The 17889-nt window shown below is 41.8% G+C and overlaps 1 protein-coding gene across 3 annotated transcripts in view; it reads right to left on the bottom strand.

The window, feature by feature from the left end:
- Positions 1 to 17889, bottom strand: part of NPHP4 (nephrocystin 4) — a 141092-nt gene that overhangs the window by 53707 nt on the left and 69496 nt on the right. For 2 of the 3 annotated variants that reach the window (XM_029579000.1, XM_029579001.1), the window contains 2 exons: positions 8644 to 8699; positions 5015 to 5143 (listed from right to left, as the gene is read on the bottom strand). In XM_029579000.1, coding sequence (XP_029434860.1) covers positions 5015 to 5143; positions 8644 to 8699 — 185 coding nt within the window. The remainder of the gene's footprint in view (positions 1 to 5014; positions 5144 to 8643; positions 8700 to 17889) is intronic. The other variant, XM_029579002.1, reaches the window with a different exon arrangement.

Genomic DNA, 17889 nt, shown 5'->3' with positions numbered 1-17889 from the left:
TGTCTGAAATAAAAATCACAAGCCACTTCCCCTCAACCGCGCTACTGGAATAACTCAGACATGTCTGCTCTTGTACCGTTACGAAGTCCATGCCTTTGGCACACAATCGCACTGTGCTCCACCACAGAGGCAAGTCTGTAAAAATGCCTCTGCTACCACCCCAAGAGCTCTGCTCCAGAGTGCACCGAAGTTCTCTGGTTAATTCCTCTCAAGACCATGCACTGTATTCCTGTTACTCGTGCATCAGTGGTTCCCTTTCAAACTGCCTTTGTATCTGTTCATTATCAGCATCGTGTCTAGGGAGACAAAAATCTATACTCTTTAGCAGCACCCAGTTTGCCACGGTTACACTTTGATCTACCTCTGTGGGTTTCAAGGTTATCTTGTTTAGGTATTATGCTTAATGGGGCGCTTTGTCATAAGCTGTCAATTTCAAAAGAACAACAAATCAATTCCAAGCCCTTGCAACTGCGTTTAGAAATATTTTAATTTTTACTATGTACATAGCTCTCTTTCACATTATGAGAAATCATTGCTGTGTGCTTCATCGGGTCACTAACTGTATTCAGAGAGAGACTTCAGTATTTTAACTGAAATCTTCAATGAGGCCTTGTTCTTTTTTTTTTTTTACTAACTGAAAGATAATAGAAAAATGGCAACTCGTTCAATTGTTTGCTGTTTCTACCTTATAATGCTGGTTGATGTATTACCACAGGAATTTTTTTTATGCCTCTGCTCTGTTTTTAATAAGTTAGGCAAATTAAAGAGAAAACTGGCTTTCCATAAAATTGTTTGCATAGAAACAATATGAAGTTAAAAAAAAAAACACAAAAACTCAAAACTTTAAAAATGTTTGTTGTATGTTAGGTTTATGATTTTTATTTACAATTTTTAACATCTAATTGCAAGTGTATAAGGATCAATGCCTTTTTATTGTGAAGCACAAACTGTTGACAGATACATACCAATCCAGTCCTGCTCAGCTTTATAGTCCCTTCCTCTCTCCAAGAGCCTCTGTGCTGAGGCTGTTTTGTGTGTCCTCCACCCAGTGACGCTGAGTCGATCCACTTCACCCTCACTTCAGAACACCTTTTCACTCGAAAGAGGCTCACCTCCTATGTATTTATTCATTGGAGGTATTTAAATGAGTATGTCTGCAATGGTAGAGTCAGAGAGAGGTAGGGCCCTCCTGGAACTGCTTGGACACTGGCTACCAGCGGGATAACAATGCTTTCTGTAATGGATGCATATGCACAAAGTCTAGGGGATCAGGTCGATAGTGGAGGCCATGGTCTCCAGAACCTGCAGGTAATCCCACACCGTGGGAAGAGGCAGAGAAATAAAGCTGCACACTTGATCGGTGAGCTTGAGCGCCCGAGCATCCGGGAGAAATACTTTTCTGACCTGGGTATCGAAGCGAGCTCCCAGGAATTCCAGGACCTGGGAGGGCTAGAGATTGCTTTTGGGGAGGTTGATTATCCAGCCGAGTGACGTGAGGAGAGCAAGGACCCTGTCGACTGCTCGACCGCAAAGAGCTGATGACTTGGCCCGCACGAACCAGTCGTCCAGATAAGGGTGGACTAGGATTCCTTCTCGGAGGAGTGCAGCCGCCACTACCACCATGACTTTGGTAAAAGTGCGTGGAGTGGTGGTGAGGCCGAAGGGTAGGGCCCGGAACTGGAAGTGTTGGTCCAGGATGTGGAATTGGAGATACTTCTGATGCTCGCGTCGAATCGGTATGTGAAGGTAAGCCTCTGTCCTGGAGCCTTGCTAGGATTTGACAGACAGCAGGCCTCTTTAGTCGACCGCAAGGAGAGACGAGATGAAGATCCGGTAGGTCCCGGGCAAATTCTAACGCGTAACCGTTTTCTATCACCTCGAGGACCCATTGATCGGACGTGATTTTGGCCCACTCCTCACAAAACAGAGAAAGACACCCACCTAAGTTTCGTGCGGAGGAATGGTCCAGCCAGATCTCATTGGGGAGCGGACTTGGTGGCCGGGTGTTGCTGACTACCATCTCGGAAGGCACGACGGCCCCGAAAGGAATGAGACCATGACTGTGACCTGGAGGTGCCTCCTCTTGGAAAGGAACCGCGCGCCCTGTTGTACCGGCATTGTCCCCAAAAGCGGGTACGCGTCGGGAAGAGAGAGACTGTTTAGGATGGTCCTCTGGCAGCTTATGGACCTTGTTTTCACCCAAGGATTTAATAAGCTGTTCCAGGTCCTCTCCAAAAAGCAACTTGCCCTTAAAAGGAAGTGTGCCCAGCTGAGCCTTGGAGGAAGAGTCTGCAGACCAGTTGCGCAGCCAGAGAAGGCGTCTGGCCAAAACTGCGGAAACCATTGCCTTGGCCTGTACATGAAGCAAATCATACAGGGCATCTGCGCCATCTGCAATGGTGTCATCTAAGCGCTCCGCCTGCTCTGCCTCTGCAGATGGGAGGTCCTGAGTACTGAGTAATTGATGAACCCACTAAGACTTGCCCCCTGCAGATTGTCCCCGGACCCCTAAAGCTAAGACCTCAAAGATCCGCTTATGGAAAAACTCGAGCTTGCGGTCTTTAATATCCTTCAAAACTGTAGCGCCCACCACTGGGATCGTGGTATGCTTGGTGACCGCAGAGACAGAAGAATTCACTTTGGGAATCTTCAGAATGTCCAGGCAATCTTCGGGGAGTGGGTAGAGCTTATCCATATCTTCCCATTCCCACAAAAGAAGTAACTTATGCATGGGATGGAAGGGAAACGTGCGCGGAAGTGCCCTAAGTCCTGCCAGGACCGGGTCCGCGTTAGCCGGCATCGAGGCAGTCACCGAATCCTCTGTGGGAGCATCAATCCCCAATTCCTGTAGAATAAAAGGGATGAGGGGCTCCAGCTCTTCCCGCTGAAGGCTGTGTAGAAAAATCCTCATCAGGATCCTGAAGAGGATCCGGAGGGAGGGGGCCCCTTGGACCACCTGCACCCAGACGGGGCCCTGCGCATCCGGCACCACGGGGGGTAGCAGGGCGGGTATCCAAGGAATCTTTGGGGGGGGGGGGACCTAGAGGGGGATGCTCATCCTCTTGCAGGCTAGCCAAATATGATTTATGCAAAAGGAGCACAAATTCAGAGGAAAATCGGGCTCGAGAGGATTTTCCTGCAGGGGGATGTCCGGGACATTCCCCTGAGAGCGTACCGGGCTCAAATTGGGGGGTAAAACCTGCAGGTCCAGCTCCTCTGCCCCCTGTAAAGCTGAATCGACATCAGAACTAATTCCCAAGATGGCCGCCGTTCCCGCAGTTTGCCGGGTCGGGAATGGCCTGGCCATACGTCAGGCAGCACGTCCCCGGGCTGAAGTTTTCGGCGCTGCCGAGGAGGGGCCCTCCCCACCCGGCAAGCAGCCGGAGCACAAACCATCTCGGGAGAGCCGGGAGGCCGGCTCTCCACAAGCGATGCAGAGATTAGAACGTGGCATTAAAAGTTCAGCGCAGCTGCGAGTCAAACAAAAAACAGCTGAGCAGGGAGCCCCTGGGGAGAAGTGCAGGCAATCGAACCCTGCTCTCTCCCTAACAGACAACAAATATCAAAAAGCCTTTCTGCCTCTCTGAAATCACACCAAATAAAATAATGGAAGTTTCTTTTTTTTTTTTTTTAATACAACAGGAGAATAAAACGTCTCTGAGAAAGCACCCGAGGGATGAACGTCTCGGGGCAAGGCAGAAGGCTAAGGGGGGAGTGACTGGCACCACCAGTATCGCCCCAATTAAAAGGGTCACCGGGAAGGGAGCCTAGGCTGAACAATTCAAGGGGCACCCCAAGAGCGAGGGAAACAGGACCGTCTCCCTAAACAGTCGAAAGAAAGTGACAATTTAAAATCTTTTTTCTTTTTTTACATAGAATTAAATCCAATCAATACTTGCTTGAGCTTGCCCACAAGAAAAAGAAGCAAATAAGGAACCCCGTAGGGTAAGGGCAAGCTAACAGGGAACCGTAAGTTAAGCTGTCTGGCATCTGCTGGAGACAGACAAATACTGAAGGGCTGCAGGGTAGGCTCTGTCCTGATATAGGATACCCTTTCAGTTTTGGTCTGTCTCCATCTGCTGGACAAGAGGCTCAACCCATGGTCTGGACTGATCCAGAAACGTACAAGGTACTACAAACTACACACACTAAATCCAATGAAATCTCAAACCAACTGGTGGTAGACACATTTTTGGTAACAGCACAAAAAACCCACAAAGTCACACAAAGAACCTACTCTGCCCAAATAAAAAAAGTATTCCTTTTTAAAATAACGTTATTGGAAAACATACAGAATGTTCTATTTTATATAACAAAGAGTTTTGAAATCATTCATTCTGATTATTAATCTTAAGAACATAAGACGCACCTTGCTGCATCAGACTAACGGTCCATCAAGCCCAGCATCCTCTCTCCAACAGGGGGCAACTGGGAGTCACCTGGCAGTAATCGACCGATCCCAATGGGGAGATCTATTCCATGAGGCTCACTTCCAGCAGTAAGTGTTGTCGATTCTCCAAATCTACTTGGCTAAAATTCATTAAATGACTTCTCCTCCAGGAACCAGTCCCAAACCTTTTTTAAACCCAGCTATGCCAATTGCCTTGACCATACTAATTGCATTGCTTTTAGGAAAACACTGAGATAACCTGGATAGTGTGGCCTTGGTTACAACCTTTACAGCAGCAGTACGGCAGATTTAGGCTTTGAAGAAGGCTGGGCTAAACTGCATGCAGCGGCAATCAGCATGACTGGAATTGCTAGGAACAGGGATGTGAGGCTGGGTAAAAGGCATGGAGGAGAGCCGGTGCAGATTTAAGTATGAGAATTGATATACTCTATCCATGAGGTAGAGAACCAGACTGGTTGGACCAATTGGTCTTTGTCTACCGCCATTTACCGCGTTACTACGTAAAAAAACTACAATAAATATTTTTTGCTTACATACTTGTGATATGTTACTGTGAAGAGCTTCTAAACCTAGACAGATAATTCCAAAAGAGCAAACACTTACAGCATGTGAGAGCTGATATGCCATGGGAGAAGGGAGAAGCTGACTTGGAATCTGCTCTTTCGACAGTGCTGTACTTGAGTGACTTATAGTAGGGTAGCGAGGAGATGTGGATAGTTGGGACATTGACAACTGAAATGGAAAAACGGTTTTGATTAGGACACTAATATCAAGGGTTGTGGTTTAGGCTCGGTGCATGAGATTTTATAAAGTGAACACCTGTTGGTTTATTAAAGCTAGAAAACCAAAGATGTCAAGAACTAATTAAAACTGAATGACAAATTGATGAATGCATATCAAAACAGATGTGCATATGGAAATCGGCGTTTGGCATACGCATATTATAATTCACTTCTGCTGCTTAAATTCCAAACTATGTATGTGAATCTATGTATTTTTTTTTCTTCAGCGAAAATTAAGCATTAAGGTGAGGTAAACACTAACAAAGGCATAAAATGTCTATCAGTATTGCACAGATTAGTACTGCATCTTATGTCATCAAAAGCATTTCTTTTAAGACATGAAAAGGTAATTGGGCATGAGGTTCATGACAGAGGATATGGATGATCCTTGATGAATGGATTTCAAGGTATTTTATAAGTATGTTTGTTTTCTTTTTGTTTACAGAAGATTTAATCCTCTAGCTTTTGGAAATGGTCATTATTCTATCAGGTCCCCAATGGGGGTCAGGTGGCAGGGGTTAATACCCTGAATTCAACAGAAATCCATCTCAGCCAAAAGGCCCAGGGAAAAAAAAAACCATCCTCCCCGCAGAACCCTAAATCCCGATTCCACACTTATTCTTTGCTTGTACTTGGATTGCAGGGGCCAGCGAAACTTCTCTGGTGCTGCTGTGAAAGTTTGACACTTTATATGCATGCCAACACTTTCACAGCCTACTTCTCAACTGTGGATCTTGGGATGTGAAACTACTACCCATCGCCATATTTATTTATTGTTCATACTTGATCTCTTGCCTTTACATTCTAAGAACTTCAAGGCAAGTAACAGAAAAAAAAATGTAGCTAAATTGTTAGAGCAGATTCAAACCCCCAAAATGAAAACAAACAATACACCAGAAATTAGACCTCAAAGTAACATAAAATCCTTCAGTGAGTCACTAATTCCCCCTTCTTCCTCAGTGATCACCTGTGTGTATGTATGCATGCATATACAGAGATAAACACAAGCCTTGAAAAGCAAAAACTGTCCACATACAGCTGGCATAAAACTTCTGCATTTCTGTCTGTATACAGTGATTGTAAATCAAAAGCCGATGTCTACTTCAACTGGCTTCTGCAAAACTTTGTAAGGCGAGGGAACTGCAGAATGGTTTTGATTCCAAGAAATTATATTTAGGAACCACTATTCAGCTCTTGGGCATACAGATTATAGCGTAAAGTTACTGTTACTTTGCTGAAAAGGCATTAAAAATGCATACCAGGGGGATCAAATGCAAGTGCCAACTGGATATGAGAACTGCGTAAAAAATGCTATTGTGTTTTGATGTAAATATTCTCTACTGCTAAACTTATCAAAGCAATGTCTCCAAGGGTGAAACTCTCCAAGTGTATCATTAAATTAGGCAACTTTTCCCTTAAAAACTTTCTATTTGCTATTAGAATATTTTCTATGGTATTGAATGACAGTGTATGGAACAATCAAAAAAAAATCTGTAAGAAAACTGCTTTTTTTTTAAACTGGCAGACAAGGAGACAGTGTGGAAGACCTACGCAGATTTTGCTTCTGTCTGTCTGTCTTTATGTAACATGTGCACCATGTATCTTGCTCACGAAGAAAGCCTCCCATTCTAACAGGCCGATGCAGTATTGTGCACAGGTTAACAAGTGCTTGGACGTGCATTTTGGAAGTGCATCTATAACCCCCAATACAATAAGGGGATCAGCGCATCCAAACTCGCACTTAGCCAATAGCGCTCATCACATGTGAATTCCATTACCCCGTGATGCACAAAATCCCCGTGCGCCCGAGAAGCACTTTTTAACCCGTCAAATTTCACGTCTTCCCGCGCATCAATGGCTCAACTTAAAAACAAAAAAAAGTGCTTTTCTGTGGTTCCTCCTACTTAGTATCATTGCGATTTTTGTATATGCTTTGTAATTAAAGGTATAAGGAATCTGTTGTCTGAAGTTGATGTTTACTGTCTTTTTGACCGATACTTTTCTTTGTTGCAGTTCAGGCAATACTAAGTAGGAAGAACCAAAGAAAGCAGCACCATGCAAAAAAGAAAAAAAAAAGTCTAGATATAAAAAAATAAAAATAAAAAATTGGGGGTGGGGGTGGGGGGTTGTATGATATACACCCACAATATACGCGCTCAGGGCCATGTATATTGTGCATGCGTATTCTGCCAGTAAATTAGCTGCTGCGGGATTTAAATATGGGAACTGATATACTCTACTGCTTCATTTACTGCCAATTGGTCCATTCACTGTCAAAAGTCATTCAAAGGACCAATCCCCCCTTTCAGAAGGCTGTCTTGAAAGGACCAATCAGGAACAGCCCCGCAAGGGGGTGGGAAGGGAGCTCTGGCCAGGCTGTTGTGGATGCTCAGCCACTTCTCTTGGGTGCCTGATGCAGAGCGCTAGGGAGGTACAAATGATTCACTTTGGATGCACATGATATTGCATCAGTCTGTAAGTCTGCATGATCTATTCTTAATTGGGGTCTACAGTGTATTACTAAGGTCACACAGGAAATGAGGAGGAAACATGAGAAGGCAGCCACTGAGGGTTCGCACTAAATACTCAATCCCCAGGTCTAATGTCAAACCAGTAGATCACATCATCACCATGTGCAACGCTAATCTAAATCTAGCATACCAGACCAGAACTAAATGTCATTCTCGCAACGTAAAGTTGGCTGTGACGGGTGAAGGTTCTCATGTCAGTCGACACCATCAAATGATATTTCAGCATCACAACCCACCACCATTAGAATTTGCCAGTTTCTAAAGAACTCAGCAACTTTTCAAGGTTCAACTTGTCAAGGAGTTTGAAAGACATGCAACTGCGGAGACAGGAAAACTTTAGCTCACATCGCCTACTCTGAAAATCAAAGGACATTAAATGTTAATACTACTGGATTGATTTCTTCTCTTAAAAAAAAAAAATTTTCATTGGGTGCATCACTTGTTCTGACAGTTGAAATGAAACCTGCCATGGACTTGTTGCCTAAAAGCTGATGTTACTTTCCAGAATCAATAATACTAGGACACACTTTGTGGCAGCCCACAAACCCATCAAAAAAATGAATATACATTTCTAACAAACAGTTAAGTTTTCATTTTCCTTGCCTAGAAACCATAACATATACAGTCACACACGTCCTCTGCGCTGCCCATGTAACTTAGATTATGAATATTTGGTTTCAATGCAGAATTCCAGTACTAGACAATGGAACTTGTTCTGGTGGCACACACAATGCATTTTACTTACCGTATGTGTACAAAAATGATTGTCATCAAATTTGTACTGTATAATGAGTAAAGAAAACAAATATGGACTATATGAATATTTTTTTAAGGTCACTAAGATGTGCAGATAAGAAGAATTTTGCTAAATACATTTTACATAGGATTATAGCTACCTTCCAGCATGTTACAAACTTACCGCAGGCCCAGGTTGAAACTCCGGAGGAGAAAATGAAATTTGAGGTAAGGATTTTGCTAAAAAGAAAGAACACACTATAAGTTTTTTTTTTTTTTTTTTTAATAAGAGAAACTAAATAGTAGAATTTAGCAAGATGGCCTCCTTTTTATCAACCCAACATTTATATTTTTTTTTTTTTAAACTAATTTTCAGGGTCATTCTTTAAAAAGCAATGGTTATTGTGGCGGTAAAATTTATATTAGGGGAAGGGGTGGAGTTGGGAGGAGTTTGGGCGGGATCAAGACTAATAAGGTGGCGGCACCACTGCGGGCGATAGCACCATATTTTGCCATGGTGCTTTGGGGACGACGCCGCACCACCGCGATGCGGCTGGCGGCTGCACACTTTCCTCCCCTGCTCCCTTTTTCACCGCAGCCCGTCATTCCGCTTTATTTATAGCGGAATGATGAATCTAGGCCTTTATTTGGTAAGAAACTTATAACAACGTGCATATTCACATTGCCCGTATACTGATTTGTATATAAATCATTTAGATGGTACTTTAAAACGAGCAGGCGACCATATATGCTGAAATCTTATATCCTGTACGCAAGTACATGCACATGTTACAGAATAGGATTAACGTGTGTATGTGTGCTAATTTTAAGCATTGACCCAAACAGCAGGGCACTGTCGGCATTTATATACAAAAGTGAGGAAATGTTATTACATGCACATGAAGGAAATGACCTGTTTAAGCAACTTGTCCAGTCAATCCCTAGGTCATCAAGACCCCCCTGGTTCTTTAGTCCGCATTCCCTGCAGTTTGCTGAGACCCCTCAAGCATTTCATGTGTGACTATAAATACTTTTATTCAGACTTACACCTGATCAACAGCAGAAGTAAATGAACCGGATGCACGCTGCATTCACTTTGCTACACATGCGTGTATCTCTTGGCCATGCCGTGGAATTCCCCTGACACCCCCCCCCCCCCCCCCGCCCATTCCACCCCTTTTATTCTCCCAATGCGAGATATTCGCGCATTGATACTTATGCACTTTATGTGGCAGGGTTATAAAATCAGCCGGCTGCAAATAAGCGATACATATGCGTGCATCTCCCACATTTGGCGTGTGTATCACTTTAAAAATTCACTTTTTATTCTTCTATTAAATAACTTCTCACTAAAGAATAAAGAACAACGATAGAAACATAAATCAACAACCACTTAACCACGTGCTGAAGGTTTTCTTATAGACTTCTACAAAGGGTCATTTTCAAACTGACCCCATTGGCAGGTACTTCATTAAAACAATAAGCCCTAACCTCTTCAGCCTCTCTTTATAGAGGAGCGTTCCATCCCCTTCATCATTTTGGTTGCCCTTCTCTGTACCTTTTCCAATCTTTTTTGAGATGTGGTGACCAGAATTGCACACAGTGCTCAAGAGGAGGTCGCACCATGGAGTGATACAGAGGCATTGTGATATTCTCTATTTTATTCTTCATTCCTTTCCTCATAATACTTAGCATTCTGTTTGTTTTCTTAACCACCACCACACACTGGGTGGTGGATTTCAAATTGCCAACCTGATTTCCAAAGTCTTTTTCCTGAGTGGTGATGCCTGGAGATATCGAAACACAGATGGCAAATTCACCCTATAGACTTGAGAACCCATTTTACTTCTGTGACCACAGATAATTAAACCAACTATTATCTCTGAGCATTTTATTTTGTCTTATATCATAAATTTCAATCAACATATTGTAAGAACTAAGCTATGTTGTGAGTTGACACTGTTGTAGGAATCTTTCTGGCACAGCTATTTGGCCTAAGACCATCAAGAAATGCTGTCATTTTCAGTGTTTCACATATCAAAACAACATTTATGAATGTCTGACCTAGGATCTAAGGAAGTCCTGGTCCATCATGGGGGCAGATATTGCTTTTAATCACAACACTAGAGGCCATTTTGTTTCACAAAGGAAAGGTTTCTGAGCATGACAACAAAATCATTTTGATCATTTATACTAATCTCTTTCTATTTGATAATCTTTTTATTCTGTTGGTAGGGCTGTCCTGGTGTTCAAGCTGACATCTCTCCTGGCCCCACCATCACTTAGACGAGAAGTGCAGGGGACAAATCAAGATAGGGCGATGTCTCCGCGATTCCCCTGCAGTCACACAGTGTGCCAAATGGTATGGGATTTCTACTAGTTCTAATAAAAAACAAAAAGGCAAGTGATTCAAAACACAAGTATATAAACATAGATCTAGTCTACGACTTGACAGGCCAAGTGCAGACAATCTTGTCATGTGACTCGATGCAATCATGCGTCATAGAATGACAAGTTGAACTTTAACTTGCTGCCGTTACTAATCTTGTTAGCCAAACCTGACCTCCCAGCTGCCAGTGTTCATTGCTAATGCTCTAGCTCCATGAGCAGAAACTTTGAAACCAGCTGTGAAAAATGCACATTGACAACAGCTTGGACAGAATTTCTTTGGATACAGATTCGCCTAAAATATTAGTGAGAAAAACTCAGAAGAGACCCGCTTCAGGGGAAGGAAAATAAAACTGAAGGGAACTCATTAACTAATGCATCTGTAAGGAAAAGAAATCTGTGGGAATGTAATAATTAATATATACCACAAACTAGTCAAAGTTGGTGGAAAATCTTTCACTACTGCTAGACACTTATCTGGAATGAGTTAGTGAGATCTGTCTGCCTCATCAACAATTTCCTTTTCTTTATAGCCTCTTTCAAAACTCACCGCTTCCTTTCTGCATGTGAATGCTAATTATTATCAGATCTATAAAAGTGCAGTGATATATTGTAATATGTCTTATATGTATAATTACATTTCATTATGAAGTATTTTAGGATATTTTTTAAGAAAGCCAATAAAAAAAATTAGTATTGAATTGTAGTGTAAGGAATGCTAATGAATATGGATCTTGTAGGATCAGATGCCTCAGAAATTGAACTAAATGGTAATAAATTCCACTGTTAGTGAAAGCACTCATTTCCAATATACATCCTTCAGGTTGCATTATGGAGGCAAATTAGAGATCAATGGTGTTCATGCATTGTGCTCCCTCAGATCAACAAGCTAAAGGTATGGAGTTAGAGAGAAAGGGAACAAGAGAACCAATGAGGTGCCTGATCAATACACTTGAGTCCATGGATTAGTATATTGCTTTCTATATAATTCTTGACTTCATTTCCTAATGCACACAGATGACTACTATTCTTCCAATTGGTACAAAAAGTTATTGCTTAACGGCTGTTACATCACATGAAATATGTACTTGATAAGGATGTCTTTAGAACCATTGTTCAGCCTTTTTTTTTTGTCATCTTCGGTAGACTATTGCAATTCTCTTTTTGTTGGCCTGCCTACTGTGTCTGAGAGCTGAACAGGTTTTGCAAAATTCAACCACTCAGCTGATATTTGGGGGACAATGATGTGATTGTGCCACGCCTTGGCTCAAGGAATTTCATTGACTTCTTGTGAAATTTAATCGAGGTTTAAGTTGCTATTACTTGTTTTTAAGGCATTGAAATCAAATGGCCCTGTTTGTCTAGCTGATCAGCTGCAACAGTATATTCCAAGTCGTAACTTGTGATCCGCTGATCAGACTCTTCTTGTGATTCCTTTTACTAACTATGCTAGATTGCAAGAAGCTTGTAGTAGGTCATTCTGTGTTGTAGGGCCAACCTTATAGAATGCCCTACCCATGGCTCTGTGAGCTTCTGATGACAAAGGCACATTTGTTTGTTCAGGCGTTTCCTTTGAGTTTATTTTTTTATTTAATATTCATTGTATTTTAAGTATTTTTATTTTATTGTATTATGTATTAATTATTTTTATATAGAATAGAAATACTTTTTAAATAAATAAATCAAAACTTCAAAATGGTAGAAACTATTATAAAGTACAAAACTGCTGAACATAATAGATAAGCATAGTTTAATGGGTCAAACTCAACATGGATTTAGCCAAAGGCAGTCTTTCCTAATAAATGTGCTACGTTTTTTTTTAGGACATAAACAAACATGTGGATAAAGGTGAGCCAGTTGATATGGTGTATCTGGATTTCCAGAAAGTGTTTGACAAAGTCCGTATTGAGAGACTTCTTAGTAAATTAAAATGTCATGGGATAGGAGGCAGTGTCCTACTGTGGACTGCCAACTAGTTAAAAGATAGAAATCAGAGAGCAGGGCTAAATGGTACATTTTGCCAGTGGAGAAAAGGTGAATAGTGGAGTGCCCCAGGGATCACTGCTTTTTAATATATTATGAGGTGATCAAATTTGTCTGACAAAATTATTCAAAATTGTTATATCACAAGAGGATTGTGAGAAATTGCAAGAGGATCTTGTAAAACTGGGAGACTGGGTACCAAATAGCAAATACTATAGTATTTAATGTGAACAAGTGCATAGTAATGCACTTAGGGAAGAGTAACCCAAATTACAGCAACACGATGCAAGGTTCCACATTAGGAATCACCACTCAGGAAAAGGATCTAGGAGACATTGTTGAAATCCTCTACTCAGTGTGCAGCAGCAGCAGCCAAGAAAGCAAATAGAGTGCTAGGGATTATTAGGAGAGGAATGGAGAATAAAACAGAGAATATCACAATGCCTCTGTGTCGCTCAATGACGCGACCTCATCTTGAGTGCTGTGTGCAGTTATGGTCATCACATCTCAAACAAGATATAGCAGAATTAGAAAGAGTACAGAGGAGGGCAACCAAAATGTTAAAGGAACAATTACCCTATGAAGAAAGGATAAAGAGGATAGGAGTCTTCAGCTTGCAAAAGAGACAGCTGAAGGGAGGTATATAGAGGTCTAAAATGCTGAATGGAATGCTTCCCCGGCACAGCGGCAAATCGCTGATGTACCAGCTACCTACAACCCAGCACTTCTGCGCGTAACGGGAGTGACTCGCATGGCTGGGCCCCGTTGAAAATGCATGTGGCACACGCAAGGCCTGGCCACACGCATAAGCCCTGTTATTTACGTGCATGGCCGATTAAAAATTTACCTGAATATTCTGGTGGTGAAGTGCTGGTGATTTATAATTTGCTATAACAAAAAAACTTTCCACATAAAACATAACTCTGCCTAGGTAATATTTTTTATACTAATTCCAAGAAGTAGGCTAGTAGTCATTTATGGCTGAATTTTTAATTGGCCACACATGTAAAAAATGGGGGTCACATGCATAGCCCGGCCCCGAGTGCAACTCCCATTACGCGCAGAAGTGCCTGGGCCGAAGGAAATGGGCTGGCCGAGGGGCAGGGCTGAAGGCGGCCAGTACAGCAGCCGTTTGCCGCTGTGCCCGGGAAGGGACTACCGGTGCGTGCAAGTTGCTACTGCTCCAATGGAGCAGTAAGCAACAAAATAAAAAAAAAAAGGTAGGAAAAAGGGTTTAGGGGGTGGGGAGGGGAGGAGAAGGGGAAGCTCCTTAATTGGAGCGACTGGGAGGGAGCTGGGGAAGGCCGGGATGTGTCGCCACGTGAAATTTGCGCGCACGCCGCCTTCACATACGCGCGCGGATTACAAAATCTGATGCCCATGTGCGCGCAGCCCAACGATTTTATAACATGCACGTTATAAAATCGGTGCATCCATGGGTATGCGCCAGACGCACACGCACATGGACACATGCGCGCTTCTTTTAAAATCTACCCCTTAAGTTTCTTCATAATGTAAAGAAACATTAAAACCTGAATATGATGACTATAGGAAGTTTTTAATTAAATTAAAGACCATTAAGTCCATCTAGACTGCCTGATTTCCTTCCTGGTGCAATGCCATGGACCCCAGCTGATCTGTGGATTTACCCTCCCTTAAAATGAGGTCCATGGCATTGCACCAGGAAGGAAATTGGACAGACTAGATGGGCTTAATGGACCTTATCTGCCTTTATAGGTTTCATTATATTCTGAACAACTTAAATGAACGGTGTATGTATATAGACTATAGCTTCTTCTTTCGAGCATAGTGTTATTTTAAGTTCAATAGCAGTACAAAACTGACAGAAGGCAGCAAGATGCAATGCCAATCTCTGAAAAATATTATATACATGAAAAATGATAAATGGCTTTGTATGACAATTTAATTATGCAAAATGTAAGTTAATAGCATGTACACTTTCTCTCCTTAATCCCTCTAGGTAAGGCACTAAAAGGTGATGAGAGCTTTTTTAGGTAAACATGCTCTTCTTTTCTCTGCATTGTAATTCACTGAATGATATTGATTCATATGCGATGCAATATCCTTGCGGAAAAGCTGCTTTAAAGCAATAGCGGTGGCAAACACGATATTGTGTATGTCGAGCATAATTTACCGCAATATGTCCAAAGAAATAACACTAGTAGATATTTTCAATTGACCTACACAAAATTTCTGTTTTAAAGCCAATTAAACAAGAGAATAAAAATCTACTGGTGCAGCAGGAACACTCCAGCTTGACGGAGTACATTGGGCAGATTACAATGATGATCTATTGCCCTCTGCTGGTGCAACAAATTACTTCATGCTTTCTGTGTGACCCAAAGTGCTTCAACATTCATTCATAATATAAAAATCGCCACAGGAATGTTAATCTCTGAAATGCTTCGGTCGGCACTTGAAAACTGAAATATTACAAGCTCTTATGAAACTTTTTTCAGAAATAATTCTGAATCCATGGAACACTAGAGGTCTGAACCGTGTGCACGTGGATGCATGCACAGCCCTTTTACATTTTAGCTCAATGGGAGTAATTTTCCAAAGCTTTTATGCAAAAGGCAAAAAGGGGAAGTGGATTCAGACAGCCAATGCTGGGCCCTGACTTAAGATCCTGGGTACCGACTATGCAGACCCTAGGGAAATAGCACAGGACTGCTTCTGTGGCCAAGTCCAAAAGCAAAGCACATTCAACGAGCGTTGTCTGAATTATCAGGAAGGCTGCTCATGAGCCCTGAAAAAAAACTTTGCTAGCAGTAATTTTGTTGTGTGTTTGATAGTTGCTTGGTTTTGACTGTAAACATTACTACCCTTAACATAAGGTTTGGGGGTAACCCGCAAGGAGCAGCAGTTACTACTACAATAAGAAACGTGCTGGGCAGACTGGATGGACCATTTGGTCTTTTTCTGCGGTCATTACTATGTTACTGTGCATGTAAAACATGGTTTTACACATGCTCCCTCCCAAGCGTAAATGTGTGCCTCTCTGCTACACAGGGTTGTATCCCATCATTTATCAGAGCAGACTGACGCAAGCAAGTCTGCTTTGAGAATTAGAGCTGAAGCCCTTGGGTGCTTTCTTGCTTATAAAAGTTTGCCCAATATGTTTATAGCATTTTATGCTGTATGGTCCCAGCAATGGCAAAGCGGGAAATCGGAGACTTCTTAAGGTAATTTCTACTACTTAGTTAAGAAAACCCTTTAGAATTTTTATGCAATCAGCTGTTCTTTGGATTTATTTATTTATTTATTTATTAAAGGCTTTTATATACCGAATTTCTTGATACAAATCAAATCAGCTCGGTTTACATCGAACAAGTAGAAACTATAACCAACCAAACAGTAGAGACGATTTGAAGGAGTATAAAGTTACATTATAACAAGGAAGTGTAAACTTGGAGTAGGAAATAAGAAGGGGGACGAAAGATTATAATATACATTGGCGTATGCGAGGGAGGCAAGGAGCAGTCCTCATGATAATTTGTAAACGTTCTCTTAATAATTTATATACATGGTTTAGCGCTTGTTTATATGCATAGTTGCTAGAACAGTTATGGATGAGAATACAATGAGCAGACTCATCTTAGCAATCTCATTTTTGCTAAACCATAATGAAAATGGTAAAAAGGATGGGCTTTTTTTGGGGGGGGGGGTCTGGCACATTCCTTCTCCTCCTCCTTTCCGCTTCCAGTGCAATCAAAACTGGCCTCCTTTGGGCTACTGAACCATGAGCCTTCACTTGCACATACTTGGGGGAGGGGCGTCCCCCTATTTTTATATCGCCCTCCCAAGCCCAGTCGTATTTTTCCTACCTGCCTCAAAGCTCTTCATGAGTAGGCTCTCTCTCTATTTGTTTATTTAAATATTTGCATAGGAAATTTTAGGAGTATGAGTCAACAAAAGACTTAGGCATCCTGGAAGAGTTCAAATAAGAAGGACAGAATCAAGCAGTGGCTGGGAAGGCACTGTTGATCCTGGGGTGCTTGAAAAAAACAATCAGGGTATATGCGAAAGGAAAATATTGCTGCTGTATGAAGCTTTGGGAAGAACATTGGACACACTTTGGGATCAGAGAGGTGTCGAGCATGGGATACTTTTCTTGCGGAAATGGGTTGTTAGAAGATTCTCTGCCCTATGTGTGGGTCAACTTAGGCATTTCATGCCATGAGGTACTCAAGTTTGAGCAGTGGCATTTGTGGGGGGGGAGTTTGCATTTACACCATGCTTCTGAAGTTTCTAAAATATGCATTTTTTTCCCTCGGGGAAACTACCCTCATGTATTAGCAGGTGTAAGTGTGTTTGGGTAGTTTTCCTAGGTAACTTTCAAAGTGAAATTATGTGCAAAGTCTGCGGGTAAAAGATATCCATGGAAGATATACCAATGTGGGCAGTTACAAAATTACACATCCCCCCCCCCCCTCCAAAAAAAAAAAAAAATATCCAAAAAACTCAGTAGAAAGACATGAAATGCCCAATGCAGCAAAAAGATACAGGTGGATATGACTACATGTGTACAGTTAGGAAAGCAATACTAAAATGTATGTGTGAGTTTATTTAAGACAGCTAAAACCAAGACATTCAGATTAAAAGCAGTCAAATCAATGGGAATGTATTTGAAAGTCCAGGTGATGAAACTCTGGAATAGACTACTGCTGCTAGGTATAACTGAGGCATCCTCCAAATGGGCACAGGGGTTATTAATACATTAGAAATATAGATAGCTGCTTATAGCATCCATGATTGCAAGTCTTTATGACCACCAAAATCAATGACTCTTCAAGGAGGAAGACTCACCATCCTGGAATCTAGCAATCGTGTAACTAAATAAGTATTGCTTTCCTACTTGACTTATTTCCTATTACTACTTGCAGCTTAGTACTTGGTTTCAAGAAACTCATAAATAACCCAAGTAGCACTTATCCAATAAAAATGCATCATATATATTGTACAAACAAACCAGTATCATTGACAACTCTTATTGGACTGACGATCCTTAAACACGACTACTGCTAAATTATGATTT

This window comes from Rhinatrema bivittatum, chromosome 15, assembly GCF_901001135.1.
Source record: "Rhinatrema bivittatum chromosome 15, aRhiBiv1.1, whole genome shotgun sequence".
NCBI classification, from domain to species: domain Eukaryota; kingdom Metazoa; phylum Chordata; class Amphibia; order Gymnophiona; family Rhinatrematidae; genus Rhinatrema; species Rhinatrema bivittatum.
Note: the sequence above shows the minus strand (reverse complement) of the source record. Positions and strands in the feature narration are given on the sequence as shown.